Below are 17,184 nucleotides of genomic sequence, written 5' to 3'. Positions count from 1 at the left end.
ACATATTTACAGTAAAAACATTATATATATATATATATATATATATATATATATATAATAATTTAGTCTATTTATAATGAATCGCGCTGACGTTGCTCTTATATTGCAAATACGGTGTTAAGTCATACTCTCACAGAAATATATATTTAAGGATATATATTGAGTATTTACAATAAGTACATATATACAATATATATAATCTATACTTCACACAAAAATTATGGGAACACCAAAATATTCTGTTATAACAGGGAATGTTTAATGACATGTGATCAAATCATTCCAATTGTGCATTAGCAGATTATCAAGCTTCAAAACAAACATTTACAGGTAGCTGTCATTGAAAAGCACACACGAACAAGTCGAATAAGAAATTGGGGGTCAAAAATGGAAATCACAATGTCAAAAGCGAGTGTGTCCTCCACGTTGATTGATGCATTCGATGCATGAGGATTCGCCTCATGGATCTTGCAAGGGTGCGAAGGGTAGTCTGTGGAATCGCCTGCCATTCCATTTGGAGCTGGTGCAACTCTATGATTGTCCCTGACACGTCGTCCAAGAACATCTCAAAAATGCTCAATTGGAGACAAATCCGGTGAATTTGCTGGCCACTGCATCACAGTCACATTGATCTGTTGCAGGAAGTCTCTAACGACTCTAGCCCGAAGTGGTCTGGCATTGTCATCTTGCAGGGTTGCTCCTGGACCAATGTTGTTCAACTGTGGTAGGACAAGAGGGCGCAAAATCTCGTCACGATACCCCACTCTATTCAAATTGCCTTGAACAAGATAGAGAGGTGTTCGGTGATGCAAACTGAAGCCTCCCCATACAATCACAGAGCCACCGGCAAACCTGTGTTTTTTCTCGTACAGTGGCATCATCATAACGTTCTCCAGGTCGTCTCATAACCCTTACCCTTCCATCATTATGCTCAAGACAGAAACGGGACTCGTCCGTGAAGAGAACTCTGGACCATTGTTGATTATCCCATCTCAAATGTGCCCTGGCCCAGGCAAGTCTTGCAGCTCGGTGATGAGGACGAAGATGAGGACTTACAGCTGGACGATTTGATTTTAAATGAGCAGCTCTGAGGCGGTTCCTGATGGTCTATACGCTTACGTTGGAGTGTGTTGCTTGTCGGAGTTGCAGTCTCAAAGCACTGGCTGTTGTGAACCGGTTCCGAAGGGCTTGCAGCACAACGTATCCGTCATCTGCCTTAGATGTTACTCTGGATCTACCAGAACGCGGTCTGTCCTGCACTCTCCCTGTTGTCTGGAACCGTTCCCTCAGTCTGTGAATGACAGACGGTGACACTTGAAAACGACGGGCAACATTCCTTATGGATGCACCATCTTGTAGCCACGCTATGGCCCTACTCCTGTCGTGAATGCTTAAGGAAATGTGTAACTTCACAGTGTCTGAATCTTCTTTATAAAGAAAAGTTGCCACCAACTGCATGGGAATTCTGACTTTCACGTGCACTACAGTCCGTTTGACTCCAAATGAGAACGATGAATTGCAAAATAACTCGAAATCCAGGAAAGTGTGTAAAACATCAATACGGTAATTGACCATGAATACCCTCTACCCAACAAAATCTGAATTTTGTTTATATTAAGACCCATGACGGATGAAGTTCTTTAAGAAACTATCATGTAATTTTGTATAGAAATGTGTACATGACACATAGGGGGGACAAACCGTGAAAGGCACAGCGCAAGCACGCATGCCCTGCACGTTCTGTGGTAGGGGAAATGACAGAGCGTTAGAGGGGCCTTCTCATGATCATGATAATTTCAGTCGCAATCTGACTCGCTCGTGCCATGGATCTCGTCGTCGGAACTGCTGGTGCCTGAACCGACTGCCACTATTATAGGTTGGACTGTTGCTCTTGTGACCAATAACGTGGCTCTATCTCGTCAACGACTGTGGCCACACAACGCCTCCATGTTTCTACTGTTACCCGACCAAGGGATTCCTTTACGAGTTGTTCAACGTCTCGTAACTTGAACGTTGTGTTCGATCGTCCAACGTCACCCTTGACGATGCCCCATACCAACTCGATTGGATTCAGGTCGCATGGATAAGGTGGCAATCGTAAGACAGCGTGACCCTGAACCTTGATGTAACTGTCAACTTTATACACGGGGTCAGGTTTCATAGTTTTGATGATTTCATAGAGCTGTGGATTCGTCGCTCGAGAAGGAAAGGTAATGTTCCTCCGTTGCAGCCAAGTAACCATGTCTCCTTTACGGTTATTAGAGGTTAGAGTCTTGCTTTCTGGATCCTGCACACTATGATACGATGCATTGTCCATGACAATGAGAGACTTGGTAGGCAAAGCAGGGACTAATTTATCTTTCACCCACTCCAGAAATACATTGCCGTTCATTTCTGTGTGGTAGTCCCTGTTGTCTTTGGCCTTGGCTCTAAAGACAAGGCCACAGTCTGGGAGAAAACCCTGACTAGCAGAACCAGCATGGAGAACTATGAGTCTTTCACCCTTTCCCATTGGTAACTTTCTGCCAGATTCTTACAGTCACCACTGAGTACACACAGACTGCTGGCTGTGTGTGACGCATTTACCCTTGTCTCATCTAAGAAGAGGGGCTAATATCCTTCTTCACGTTTCTGCTTGATGGTACGAAGGTAATGATTTCGGAGACTATTTGTATCTCGTCGACTAACAACATTTTTAAGTTTCTGAGGGGACATACCAAGAGCTTTCGAAGCTCGTTTCAAGAATTTATTAATTGCATTAAAAGGCTTTGCTCTTTCTGGTTCACTTCTAAAGAAATCATACACATTTAACATCAACTGTTTAACATCTGCTGAGTAGCGCATCTTGTCATTGAATGAACACGGTCACTGTGTAGCACGTGCTTGCGCTGTGCCTTCCACGGTTTGTTCCCCTACGTGTCATGTACACATTTCTATACAAAATTACATGATAGTTTCTTAAAGAACTCCATCCGTCATGGGTCTTAAAATAAACAAAATTCAGATTTTGTTGGGTAGAGGGTATTCATGGTCAAGTACCGTATAGATGTTTCATACACTTTTCTGGATTTCGAGTTATTTTGCAATTCATCGTTCTCATTTGGAGTCAAACGGAGTGTAGGTTGTTGTGTTTTGGCGTTTGAATCTGACATGGCGAGGGAGTCTTTCTGCACCAAAGTTTTTTCCTGTTTTAGCATTTAATCAATTTGACCAAATTCTTAAAAAAATGAAGCACTTGCAAAAATGCATGACTCAACACGTCATTTAAAGTGCCCTCAGTGCACACAAAAAGTTGCATTTACTGAAGTTCATAAATGACAAAGCCACGTTAAGTTTTATACATGGCTATGAAATTTAGGGGTGTTCCCATAATTTTTGTGTGTAGTTTATTTTCAAATATTCGCTGCGTTGTAGCTGGACTATGAGAGACTAAACAAATCCTTGTATACACACAATCATAAAATGTACAATAAATAGACAACCTAATATGAACCTGGGTACAACAAACTGCCATATATGGAATAAAGCTAAAAGAGGCATAAAACAAACTCGCTTCATGTACAATAAGTACATAATTATATACAATAGACATTGATCTATTGACAATGAATCGTCAGTGTTTGCATTTGTCTCTCAAAGAATAGGACCCCCTTGGAAGCGGTAGCGGTGAGCGCCGTGGGCACGAAGGTATCTTGGGGGTTTTGGGGGCATGCCCTCCAATAAATTATGCCAAATTTGGACTTAAAATGGTGAACTTTAGGCCATTATGAGCACAAATAAAGTGTCTGGTTGAAATCTTTAAGTGTCTGTTTTTATATGTGTTTTTTTCTAAAACTCATAGACATATTCTTTATCCAGTCATTTTCCATATATGACAAAATAATTTCTTTTGCGTGAACATGTATTGACTGAACCATTACATGTAAGAAACCCCTCAAGATGAAAGTGTCATCAAACAGTTTTAAACTCATCACATCAATTTCAGCCTGAATACATCACATTCAGCCTAACAATGCTTCAATTTCAGCCTAACAATACAAAATTTCAGACTGAGCGGGACGGTGGGGAAGTCTTGTGGTTAAAGCGTTCGCCTGTCACGCCGAGGACCCGGGTTCAATTCCCTACATGGGTACAATGTGTGAAGCCCATTTCTGTTGTCCCCCGCCGTGATATTGCTGGAATATTGCTAAAGGCAGCGTAAAACTATACTCACTCACTCACTCAGACTGAGCAATACATCAATTTTAGCCTAATACATCAATTCCAGCCTGAACAACACATCAATTCCAGCCTGAAACAACACATCACTTTCAGCCTAAAAATACACCAATTTCAGCCTAACAACACATCACTTTCAGCCTAACAACACATCACTTTCAGCCTGAACAACACATCACTTTCAGCCTAACAACACATCACTTTCAGCCTAACAATACATCAATTTCAGACTAACAATACACAATTTCAGCCAAACAATACACAATTTCAGCCTAACAATACACAATTTCAGCCTGAACAACACATCACTTTCAGCCTAACAACACATCACTTTCAGCCTAACAATACATCACTTTCAGACTAACAATACACAACTTCAGACTAAGTGGGACGGTGGGGAAGTCTTGTGGTTAAAGCGTTAGCTCGTCACACCGAGGACCCGGGTTCAATTCCCCACATGGGTACAATGTGTGAAGCCCATTTCTGGTGTCCCCCGCCATGATATTGCTGGAATATTGCTAAAGGCGGCGTAAAACTATACTCACTCACTCACTCAGACTGAGCAATACATCAATTTCAGCCTAACAATGCATCAATTTCAGCCTAACAATACATCAATTTCAGCCTAACAATACATCGAGTTCAGCCTGAACAATAAAAGGAAAAATATATTCTTGGAATTGATCTTCGAAAATATAACTAACAAATGTTTAGAATAAATAGGTTTCATGCTGCTAAACAACAGCATGGGGATAACATAGACAATTTAAAGAATTGTGAACGAAGAACCACAAGAACGCATTCATTTTGCTCTTAGACAATATTATTTTTACAAATTCTATTTCTTACTAAGGATGCAAAACAGTATTTGACAATTTAGATAAGGCAGATTGAAAAAAAGAAAACTATTTAAAGCATCAAAACGAAATCACATTTAGTCCACACTGAAATCATTTTGTCATTCAGAAATCGATTATCAACATATTGAGTATAGACCTAATTACATTTTCTGTTTATGTTATAAATTGAACCATGCGATATTCGAATATGTAAGGCTAAATTATTTAAAAAGGTGCTAAAAATGGGTCCATTTTGACAGCTTTCTCACTGTAAAGCATTCCATTCTCTTTCTCAACTATATGCACATTATCTTCTTGGAATATCAAGCCTTCAAACAGATAAGAAAAGCACATATGCTTACACACCAAACTAAAAAAACGGCCCCAAATATTCTGACAGTGTTAGTCAAGTGATAAACAGTCTCATTTACTCGGAATTTGCTGTTCTCCTATTCCAGTCTACTTTCTAGTTCAGTCAAAGAGAATATTTTTATTTGGAAACTTAAACCACGTGTATCCATTACAAACACAACATTAGATCAGCTGTATGACGTGACTTGGTTCACTCCCAAAACTTCTTCATGCCAAAACATCTACAGAGTGAGTGAGTGAGTTGGGTTAAACGCCGCTTTTAACAGTATTCCAGTTATATCGCCGCTCTACAGAGAGTTGTCATGGCTGATTGAGTTTACCTATTGTTATAATGGTATAGTCCTCCTGTAATTAAGAAAACTCATTAGCTTCTTTACGATGTTGCTCCTGCCACTGTCCAGACGGAATTTTAGAAGGCTGCCCTTCGTGCCATCAACACAGAGTTCCCGAATGCCGACGTCTAAGGTTGTTTTTTTCATATATGTCAGGCGATCTGGCGGAAGACACAGGATCTTGGATTAGCAATACAGTACAAGGAAGATCCTGCAGTACAACAATGGATCAGAAGAGCTGCTGGACTTGCCCTCCTGCCCTTGCTTGATGTCTGGGACACCTGGTTGGATGCTTTGCACGCAACTCCACCAGTTCTGAGAGCTGAAGACTTCAATGACTATATGGTCATCAACTGGGTTGACGATGGTGGAATCACCACCAGACATCAGGCCCTCGCACCAACAACAATCTTGAGGGATTCACCATCGCCTTAACAGAACCTTACCCCTACCACCACCCGAATATCTACCGATTTGTAGAAGTGATTAAGAAGATTGAGTGTGCAGACAAGACAAAATTCGCACAGTTAGACTTTGGTGCCGCCCCACCCAGCAGGAAGCGAGTTTACAGAGAGACTGAAAATCGCCTGAGACGTCTTTAGGACATGTTGACTCAAAGACAGAAAACCCCTATCGAGTTCCTTGATGCTGTTGGTCATCTTCTCAAATTTGGTTAAGAGACTTGAAATATAGTAATTTTAGTGCTGTATGTGACAGAGTGAGGCCAGTTGTGACATTAAATTATTGTGTGTACTATTTATTTATACCAGTGCTTACATTAAATTAGAAAGTAGTCTGACATTTCAGATAACATATTAAATAAGAGTTGAAGATAGATTATCATTATAATCAAGAGTACAGTCTACATCCATAATTTGTAAATCTAATATTAATCAGGTCTAATGTCCAAGGCAGAATGTTGGAAATACTAGCTGTCATGTTATATTCCATATTCTAAGGAGATGTATAATGTGCATTTGATTTTATATATATATATATATATATATATATATATATATATATATATATATATATATATATACATACACAATTGATTATCAATTATCTTGTACTGTCAAAGCCTGTACCATGTACATTAGGCTCACGGAAAATACTATTTCAGCAAACCAATCATAGCGCCATTACGAGGGCCATTCAATATATAAGCAGCCTAAGCTATTTATCAGATCTTAACGGTTGCATGTTTGTCACGTGCTGTGCACCAATGTATGTCACGTGCATAGACAAAGTTTCACTGAGGAAATTGTATTTGAAGTCACACACGTGATCTATAAAAATGGCGAGGGTAGGATTCTGCCAAATTTTCGTCAAAGGTTGAATACAAGGCTGTTATTAGGTACCAGTGACCAAACCAGTGAAGCTGTGAGACAACTGGTTGTCAAAGACAGGCGATTGAAGGTGTCAGAAATGGCCAAGGCCTTGGACATTTCAGAGGGAAGTGTCCATACCATTTTGCATGATCGTTTGGGTATGAGGAAGCTGTCTGCCCGATGGGGCCGTAAATGTCTGAGTGATGATCAGAAGGTTGTACGTGCGTCAGTGTGTCAGGCACTTTTGACGCAATGCAGTCGGGATGCAGACCACTTTATGGAGAGAATTGTTACTGGTGATGAAACCTGGGTACACCACTATGACCCAGAAACCAAAGAACAGAGTAAGCAGTGGACTGGCTTTGCTTCACCCCGTCCCAAAAAGTGTAAGACTCAACCATCGGCTGGCAAAGTCATTGCAATCATCTTTTGGGATTGCCACGTGGCCAGACTATTACTCGAGAGTACTACTCTGATCTCCTGAACCGTTTGCGGACTGCTATTCTTGCCAAACGTCTCAAAAAGTGTGCTGCTCCAACACGATAATGCCAGAGTGCACACCTGTCGACTTGCAGTTGCCGCAGTGAAGCGGAACGGCTTCAAAGTATTGCCTCATCCACCTTTCTCACCAGACCCCGCACCAAGCGACTACTTTCTCTTCCCAAACTTGAAGAAAGAACTGCGTGGATGTCATTTCCGGTCCGATGATGAACTCACGACAGCAGTGGAGGGGTGGTTACACGAACAACCCCATGGTTTCTATCACAACAGGCTTTTAGCTCTCACACATCGCTGGACAAAGTGCATAGACCTAAATGGTGTAAATGTGGAAAAAAGAGGAAGTGAGGAGCAGTAGCAAATAGGTTAGGCTGGTTATATATTGAATGGCCCTCGTATCACAGTTTTAATGAAAGGAAATTCAAATCGAACTTTACAGCACATCGTATTCATAAGCGGTTCAACCAAATGCAAAAAGGTATTGCTGTCATAATTTGATTTTCTGTTAATGTTTTCAATAGCTGTATTATGTTTGTATTGCGTGTACCATCGACAAAAATGGGGGCCGAGCTACCACATGTGAAACCGACCTGGACACAAATTGTTTACAATATGGCATCAACTCAAGTTAGGTGTCGTGACCACACTTTTGAAATCTCCTTTTGCAACAAAATTTGTAACGGTTAGGTCAATTCATTCACACGGTCAGGTAGTTTGAGCAATAACACATGCCATTTCAAAGGAAAAAAGGAGCAGTTGTGTCGGAACGAGCGAGCACGTAGGACAACTACTAGTCAAGAAATCGCGGCACTGCTATGATGCGAACGTGCCCTGTCGATCACTTCGGGCTTGGCCATTCAATGTTACGTTTTGATCATGAACTTCCTGTGTGTGTGTGTGGCTACTTGTACTCGTCCGGACTGATGCCGATTTATAGTGCTAGCACACTGAGATACCATGCCGCAGTTTAACATGACTCCCACTCAGACACAGTATACTGACTCCGAGCCGACCAGCCCCTTAATGCCGAGCGCCAGAGAGAGCAACAACAAGTACCATCTTTTAATGTCTTTTTGTATGATGCGGGCGGGGATGGAACCCCGGACCTTACGTTCTCCGGGCGGACGCTCTGCCACTAGACCACGGAGGCGGTCTGAAATCAGTGTGTCTATGGCTCCATCTATGGTGGAACCTGTAAAAGTAATCGAAAATTATTAGATGCAATTGATCATGAAGCCCTGAGGCTTTGCTTTGGTGCATTCGGAATTTTGAGCCAAGGATGGTGACGCATTTACTGGCGCCACTATCATTGGATCCAGAACCATATCATCCAGATTACCAAACGACAGTTCAACTGTTACAGCAGAATCACAAGCAATATTAACAGCTCTCAGATATATAAATATCCTTTCCTGTCTTCGGGTCATTAAGAATATTTCATCTGAACATCCACTGTTATGCAATATTATGACACCTTTTCCAATCCCATATAGAGATTATTAACCAGTGACCAGATGTTACATAAAGGATCTTATGCACAAGAGGTGGACACCCAAGTAGGTATCAATAAAAGACATGAAATTAATTGACCCGTGAAGATCCGGAGGAGAATAGGTCTTCACGAACCCATGCTTGCCAATTGCGTGGTATGCTTGTTGTAAAAGGTGACTAACGAGATCGGGTGGTCAGGCTCGCTGACTTGGTTGATGCATGTCATCGGTCCCAATTGCGTGGATTGATGCTCATGATATTAATTACTGGATTGTCTGGTCCAGACTCGATTATTTACAGACCGCCATCAAAAGGCTTGAATATTGCTGAGTGGAGCCGAGAATCAAGTTCAGAGGGGATAAGTGCTCTTTATAGTTGGAGAAGGGTTTTCAGATTCCCTCCCCATTTTGAATTGGAGACAATTTTTAATAAATTTAGGGCCCTCGGGCATCTGCCTTAAAGGTATTTAATATACAGTGGAAAGGTGAAATGGATATCAAAAATATGTCTCAAGACCTTGGCTTCCTTTCCCATTTTGATAGGGGTGTCATTCAAATATAGTCAGGGTCCTTAATCGGCTTACTTGTGAATTCTATTGAGACATAATTGTTACTGCTTCTCTATTGTATGCATATTTTTTCCCATGACAAGAAATATCAAAATCATCCACGAAAAGTGATCCATCTACTGAATCACTTAAAATCTTATATATTTTTTTGTTAACCCCGAACTCTGTACGGAAAAGAATTTTGTGTGAAACCTAAAAACCAAACAACAAAGTGTATACAATTAATTCTATTACAAAATTAACTAGATTTCCAAATCAATACAAATTACATTACTGCACATCGGTTACATTGGCAATACAGAAAAGAGTGGTAGTACAATATGCAAGGGCGATATATGGTATGATTGTGGTCAGTATCAAACATAAAAACAGTAATAATTGAAAAAGTCAGTGATAATAATATACTCATCACAAAAAGTTAAGCAACAAGTATTATTTTCCGTGGAACATTCTCATCAGTGTTGAATGCCATCCATTGAGAACAAATTCAGGCAGGAGAATTACCTACGAATACTCGACGTAAAGTCTTTTCCATGTAGATTTTCCTGATAACACTGATAACATCGCCTGAACACAACCACCCTCAAAACACACATGCAAAATGCACGACATGCATGTTTTACACACTTCACCCATGCACCCTGATTGCTTAACAACTGCAAGCAAGGGCAATTTGTCGACATTAACGCTTTAGACATGGCTAGTCGTCACTTAACTTCAACTGAGGTGACAACTCCTCGTGAGAACCGGTATTTAGCCACCCTAGCCTCAACACAGACAGTAAGAAATAGACTTCACGCTGAGGATCTGAGGTCCAGACGACCAGTACGACGTATCCAACTGCCTGCACACCATCGACAACAGAGACTTGCTTGGGCCAATCAACGCCGTAACTGGAGGGTCAATCGCTGGCGTAACGTTCTCTTCACAGACGAGTCAAGATTCTGCCTTGACTTCAACGATGGCAGGGCACGTGTGCGTAGAAACCGTAATCAACGATACGCCAACTGTACAATTACTGAACACGACCAGAATGGAGGTGGAAGTTTGATGATCTAGGCTGGCATTAGGGTTGGACACAGAATTGATCTTGTGGTCATCAGACGTGGTGCCATGACTGGAGTACGGTACAGGAACGAGATTGTCACACCTGTGATCATTCCCCTGGCACAACAAGCAGGTCCTAACTTCATCTTTTTGAATGATAATGCTCGTCCACATCGAGCAAGAGTAGTCACTGATCTTCTTCAGACCAACAACATCACGCATATGTAATGACCTGCAAGGTCTCCTGATCTTAATCCCATTGAACATGCATGGGACATTCTTGGAAGGCGTGTATATGGTATTCGTATTCGTCCTCAGAATCTGGATCAACTTGAACAGGCCTTAAGAAGAGAATGGCAGAACATTCCACAACAGGCACTTGATAGGCGTATCTGGTCAATGCCAAGATGTGTAGAAGCTTGCATTCCAGCCAGTGTTGGACGTACACGTTACTGAACATTGGATCATTGTTTCAAAATGACTTTAATTCAAATTTAAAGATTTTCATCTTTCAGTGCAGCACATTTTGCACGGCTGTTTTCATACAGTTTTTGATCATTTGTAAACCTGTTAGGCATAAACGATTTTCAGTTCCCTTTGAGGACAATGTGTGTTTGTGCTCTTTCTTTGTTTTGCTTTAGTCAGTTCTTAGGTATTGGAATATATGAACATGGACTGACACATAACAGATTTGTTGCTTAACTTTTTGTGAGGAGTATATATTCACCCAGAAGGAACAGGGACGCACCCGCTTCACTTTTATAACCCAAACATTTTCCAGAACTTTCAACAAAGTGCCATCACAGAGTTCAGAATATTCCACATGTTTCCATAACGCTCCACATCAGTCCACATTGCTCCGGAAGTTTAAACATCACACTAGCATCATAATATAGTAACTTCCTCACCACAATACTGTTTTTATAATACATCACATTGCCATATAACAATATTGATATAATTACATAAAATCTGCTTTTTCTTTCTGTATGTTATTTCTCCTTCAGTCCTAAGTAAATATGTAACGTCCACAGCAGAGAATAATCAGTTACGATAACTCGCAGAAACAGATTCCAATGAGCGCAATAATGGTGAAAATCATATGCATGGATTGCGTAAAGTCAGTGATGGCACTACTGGTAGCATTCGCCACTCCCACAATGCACATAAAAATATGTGTGTTGCTTGACACCGCACAGCAGCACGTACTCATGCCATACGTAGGCGGCATATACCACAATCGAGTCTTGGCCAGACAATCAAGTGATGAACCAGACAATCAAGTGACACTTTAGCGAATTTACTGATTATAATGTTCAATAATTATAGAATAACCCCCTCGGTACGAGTGATTACGGAAAATATGTCACGAGTGAAATTAATGTTTAAAGTTCCGAGCTTTTAGTTCACGAGGGACATATTTTCCGTAATCACTCGTACCGAGGGGGTTATTCTATTTATTACCCATATTCATGTTAAAGACATGTTTCAAGAAAAAAACAATCAACTGTCGCCGATCAAGAATCAGCTGTTTTGTATCAATCCGCGTGTGAAAAAAACACCGTCCACTCACTCCAACCGCATTACTCAATTAACGTGTTGTTACGTCTGAAAAAGAAATAGTTCTGTTAAAAAACTGTAAAGATCACATTATTGCAGTTATAATTCTGTCCGATTTACACAGCGTACATTATCTAGCATTGATGAGGAAGACAGGTTTCCAAAAAGGTTCATCAGGTTTTTTAATCAAAGCTTGTTTTGACAAGATCTCGTCACTGACAGACAGCCCCCGTCGTGCATCGGCAGATACATGCATTTCACATTGAGAAGAGGAAACACGGAAAACCTGTCAATTTTTTTATGTGTCATTTGACAAACATGCCAAAATCTATAACAACAACATAGACGGAATGTACAGAAGTCTTGTTTGTTAGAGAAAAGTTGCGAAAAGAAGGTAAACTTTGAAAAGTACGATTGCTGTCACAGTGTCGGAATGAATGACCCGACTTGACCCAGATATGAGACAGCCGAAACCAGGAATGACAAGAGAACCGGCGTTACAGTTTAATCCGGACAAGAAGTTTAATGAACATCGTGTGTGCTTTGAGACAAGTGTCACTGATGGGAAACATGTGTATGTGGGATTTCAGGAGGATTTGTCAAACGCGGAGTGGACAGTCAGATGACGGTAGTTGATATTTTGATGTGATTCATAATGGTCGAATACCTGTTGATAGACAAACACGGTATCTGGAGAATTGGTGCTAAACTATCCGCATTCACGGAGTTTATTTAGTTCCATATCGGACACCGGATCAGCTCGCTGGGGTAAGATTTCTTTTCCTTGTATTTTTAATTATTTTTGTTTTGATTTCAAAACCTCTCCGAGTTCAGCAAAGTGCATCGATTTCGCAACCAGATGCTGGTAATCATGTCGCTAAGGTACCACTCTATGCTATCCTTGATGTGCTTCAAAGTAGACAGTTCGAATTCTTAACTGTCTGATGTGCATGCCGAAATGATAAATTTGTAAATGATAATGTTTAGTTGCACCTTTCCTATGTCATTCACCCCCATAGTCATATGGTCCCCGGACATCAGTCAGCCTGCATACCGCACATCGCCGTACTTTGCAGACGTCGCGGTTACGAAAAACGCATACATTGTATAAAAAAGTGTCACGTTATTTCTTCACACAACGTTACCGAATCGTACGAAATAGTAGCTTCTTTATGTTGTCTTTCGGAAAGTCTAAATGTTGTTGCAAAATGAATTTGTTTTTATTCTCATGCCATCGTTGAAAGTGTGAGTAGTCATATTTTTGTATTACCTGTATACGGCCCCTGTATACATTTGTGAACTAAGTTCATGTCAACATGTCAAGTTGAGTCGTTTTCATGTGTGTTTTCATTTTCATTTGCAGTTATCGATGTCATCATCGTTCACAAAGGCAAACCTGTCTATACAAAGTCCGGTTTTTGGATTCGGGTGGTCGAAGAATTCATCAATCAGCAAGCCCTCTAACACAAATGCAAACCAGGACTTGGTGGTGATGATCTTGGCGCCCTAGAAACAGTTTCTGGCAACATCACAATTTGGATCTTGGAACTTCAATCTGGCCATATGCAGTTTTGACAACAGAGACATTAAATGTGTTCAGAGGTTGAATTATAAGAATAACATTTCATGTCAGTCAGAACTCCGTCTGCTTTAACGAGGTCATTTACTTTGACAGGTCTCAAATGGCCAGCCATGTTTGTTTACAAACGGGGACGTAGTTTTGGTTTTTACTGTAAAATGAAAATCATGTGAAATAAAGGAAAAAATGATAATGTGAAATGATGTTGTTAATATGAAACTGTGTCTTGTCTTTAAAATCTCGAATCAGTGAGATTGTAGCACGTAAAACATCTGAAGGGAATGGCGTGGATTTGTGAATGAATGGGATGAGAAAAAAATAGTTCCGTTGTCCAATGAAAATTGATCTTTGTTCCACTGACCAATCAGCTTCGAGAATCACTAATTGCACACTGTGCAAATATCAAAAAGTTATTACACTGCATATTTGGGCCCATATGGGTAATAACGACTGTTGTGTACAAGGGCAGCGGTTGGGCTGCTTATAAGTAAAGGAAAAGCGTTTGTGAAATATGTTTCTAGGGTATATTATATGATAATGGAAAGGGTCTGGTCGCTTTTTTTACTTTTGGTGTTATGCACTTCAATGTTGCTCTCATAACAAATGAGGGAAGTCATCTATTTATGGCTTTTGTTTCAATAGGACAACAGCTTGACACAGAACATGTGACTCCACATACCAATAACTGATTGTACATTGCAACTGTTGCTTTGTATTATTGTATTCCAGAAAAAAGGAACACTTGAGTAAATTTTACAAGATGAGCTCACCATCTCTCCAAGAATTATTAGATGACAGCGATAACACAGGGGAGGTAACTCCAGACCTCGATGACCCGGGCAGCACCTCAGGAAGTGACGTGGAGGGGGAGGAGGAGGAGAAGGAAGAGGAAGAGGCGGTGTGTAGAAACAATGACTTCGACCCTGGTTTGGAGGCCCTGTATCATCAACAGAGTTCTCGTGAGAGGAACACAGAAGACCAACTGAGGACAGATGAAGGTTTACCAGGTGGAGCTGACTGTGCTGCTGTGATGCTAGGTGACAGGGACGAACTAACAACCAGAGATGATGCAGCTGAAAATTGCCACTACGACAGTGGAAAGACGCACCGATCATGATCTCCTTCGTGTTTGCAGGGGGCCGTGGCACTAACGCAAGGTGTGTTTATTTCATATATTTCAGGAAAGTCAGTCATTCTCAAACAATAGACTAAGTTTTGGTATTTTTTCTTCATAAACACTTGTGATTTTTCTATTGCAGATGAAGGACAAGACTTGTCACGTGCTATAGCAGAATCAGTCAGCAACGCGTTGTCATCAGTGGATACAGAACAGCGTGTAACAAATATAGGTATACGTGTAGATTTTGGTGTATCAAAATCTTTCTGACAAGTAGAATTGTCTGAATTGTATTCCACTGCAAACACGATAACGTCGTTTTTCCGTTTGTAGTCATTGGATGGAAAAACGACAAAACATTCATTAAAAGTGATTAATTGGTGAGCTTCCAGAAAGTATCCGAATTCGTTTATAGTATAACTCACCATTGCAGTTATAAATGTATGAGTGTGTAGCATTGAGTTGGCATTTCTTAATGCACCCTCTTGTAACATCACATGCCCGACAGGCAAATTAGGGAAAATTGTTATTTTGTTAAAAAAATGTTCATATTTTCTTAAAGAGGTATTTTGAGATTGCATTTAATGCAATAATATAAAACAAAACATTAAAACTTGTTTCCATATATTGGACCTATTATAGCTAAATACATGTTTCTTCCACACAGCCGTAAAATAAGCCATTAGTTTTATACATTGAAACATATTGTAAAATGAATTGGGAAATTAATATTTTCAAATTGGGAATTTTCAATGACATTTGCTGCAGACTTGGGGCCATATATCGGCAGGTCTTAACTCCTGCATCATCGTTGTTGACCTTCCGAGGAAATGTATCTCCTGGTTATTCTACTAGAACTTATACACAAGCGACTGACTAGCCTAAATCACATTGCTACAACGAACGTATTTCTGGTGTGCACATGTATGTTATGTTACATTGATTGTTGCTCATTTTGATGCAAAACGTCCACAAAGAGATATACACATGCAAGAACTGTCAACGCTCGATATCGAGCTACTGAAGCACAAGTATTACGCAATTTACTTTCTCTGAAGATAAAACACACGAAGTTACATACGGAGATGGTTCTGGAATAGGACTGACAAGACAGTGTTTTATATTTACTTGGCTAATCTATTAGTATGCAACCCGTGTGCAAGGTATCCAAATCAAGCCACATTTGACAAAGTTATCTTTGTCTCCTTTCAGTAATCAACAACCCACAGGTCCACTTTACAAAGAAAACAGAGGTCGCCAACCTTAACGCACGATATGCAACCGTGGGAGGTCAACAGGTGATCCAGCCATCAACGTCCACTGACGGTGGAGAAAGACAACAGAACGATGAAACCAGACCAACAAGTAAATTAGACATTTTTTGTTACGTTCTATTTGATGTTAAGTAAGAGAACCTATCGAAGTGTATCAGCTGAAACATCACACGAATATTATCGTGTATTGGCTGACACCATGTTTGGTTGGACCAGACAATCAGTGATTAATATCATGAGCATCGATCCACGCAATTGGGATCGATTACATGCATCAACCTGACCTGACCTGATCCCGTTAGTCGCCTCTTACGACACGCATAGTCGCCTTTTACGGCATGGATGGTTGCTGAAGATCTATTCTACCCTGGATCGTCACGGGTCCCATGTTTGGAATCATATACATAAAGCATATAACGTATACCCTACCAAGGATGAGTAGATAATTGTTTACAGATCAGAGCTGACAAAGGCAGCTTAACGAATAGAAATATTTACAAAATCAAGCCTCAAACCATACACAGGTTCCTAACACCTCGGCTGTTTCAATGAGAGGTGGGTGTTATGTTTTGAAATCTCTTATTGGCCATTAAACTGTTGTTTCGGATTTTTTTATGGACACAATCTCATTCAAATGTCATTCAAAGTTTATTTATTTTAACAAAAGTAACAGATACAGAAATCTACTGATGTCAAATAATAATCCCAACTTAGTTCAAGCTCTCTTTTTTGTACCGTATATTCCATTCCAGCATGTTAAATTAGTGAAATTGACCAATGAAGGTTACCAAACATATAGGTTCAAAAATGAGTTGTCTAAAAAAACATTCTTTCCTCAAAGGCGTTTACTGAAGTCTCTGCAAAAGAGTACTGTTTTGAGATGTTGCTATTGGTTAATAAATGACAAAAATGCAATCAGTCTGAACAATTGCTTATCCTTTGCAATAAGAAAATATGT

General features: G+C 40.3%; 1 protein-coding gene across 2 annotated transcripts in view; it reads left to right on the top strand.

The window, feature by feature from the left end:
- The window catches only part of LOC124127795, a 39,927-nt gene extending 23,498 nt beyond the window's left edge, over positions 1–16,429 (top strand). The window contains exons 2-4 of one of the 2 annotated variants that reach the window (XR_007221666.1): positions 14,565–14,992; positions 15,095–15,184; positions 16,165–16,429. Coding sequence is in view for 1 of the 2 variants with exons in the window: in XM_048397181.1 (XP_048253138.1) it covers positions 14,596–14,952 (357 nt within the window). In the remaining variant the exon portion in view is untranslated. Of the gene's footprint in view, positions 1–14,564; positions 15,048–15,094; positions 15,185–16,164 lie in introns of those variants that run through there. The other variant, XM_048397181.1, reaches the window with a different exon arrangement.
- Positions 16,430–17,184: the final 755 nt, after the last annotated feature.

The sequence above is a fragment of the Haliotis rufescens genome, unplaced genomic scaffold, assembly GCF_023055435.1.
Source record: "Haliotis rufescens isolate VD_foot unplaced genomic scaffold, xgHalRufe1.0.p SCAF_160, whole genome shotgun sequence".
NCBI lineage: Eukaryota > Metazoa > Mollusca > Gastropoda > Lepetellida > Haliotidae > Haliotis > Haliotis rufescens.
Note: the sequence above shows the minus strand (reverse complement) of the source record. Positions and strands in the feature narration are given on the sequence as shown.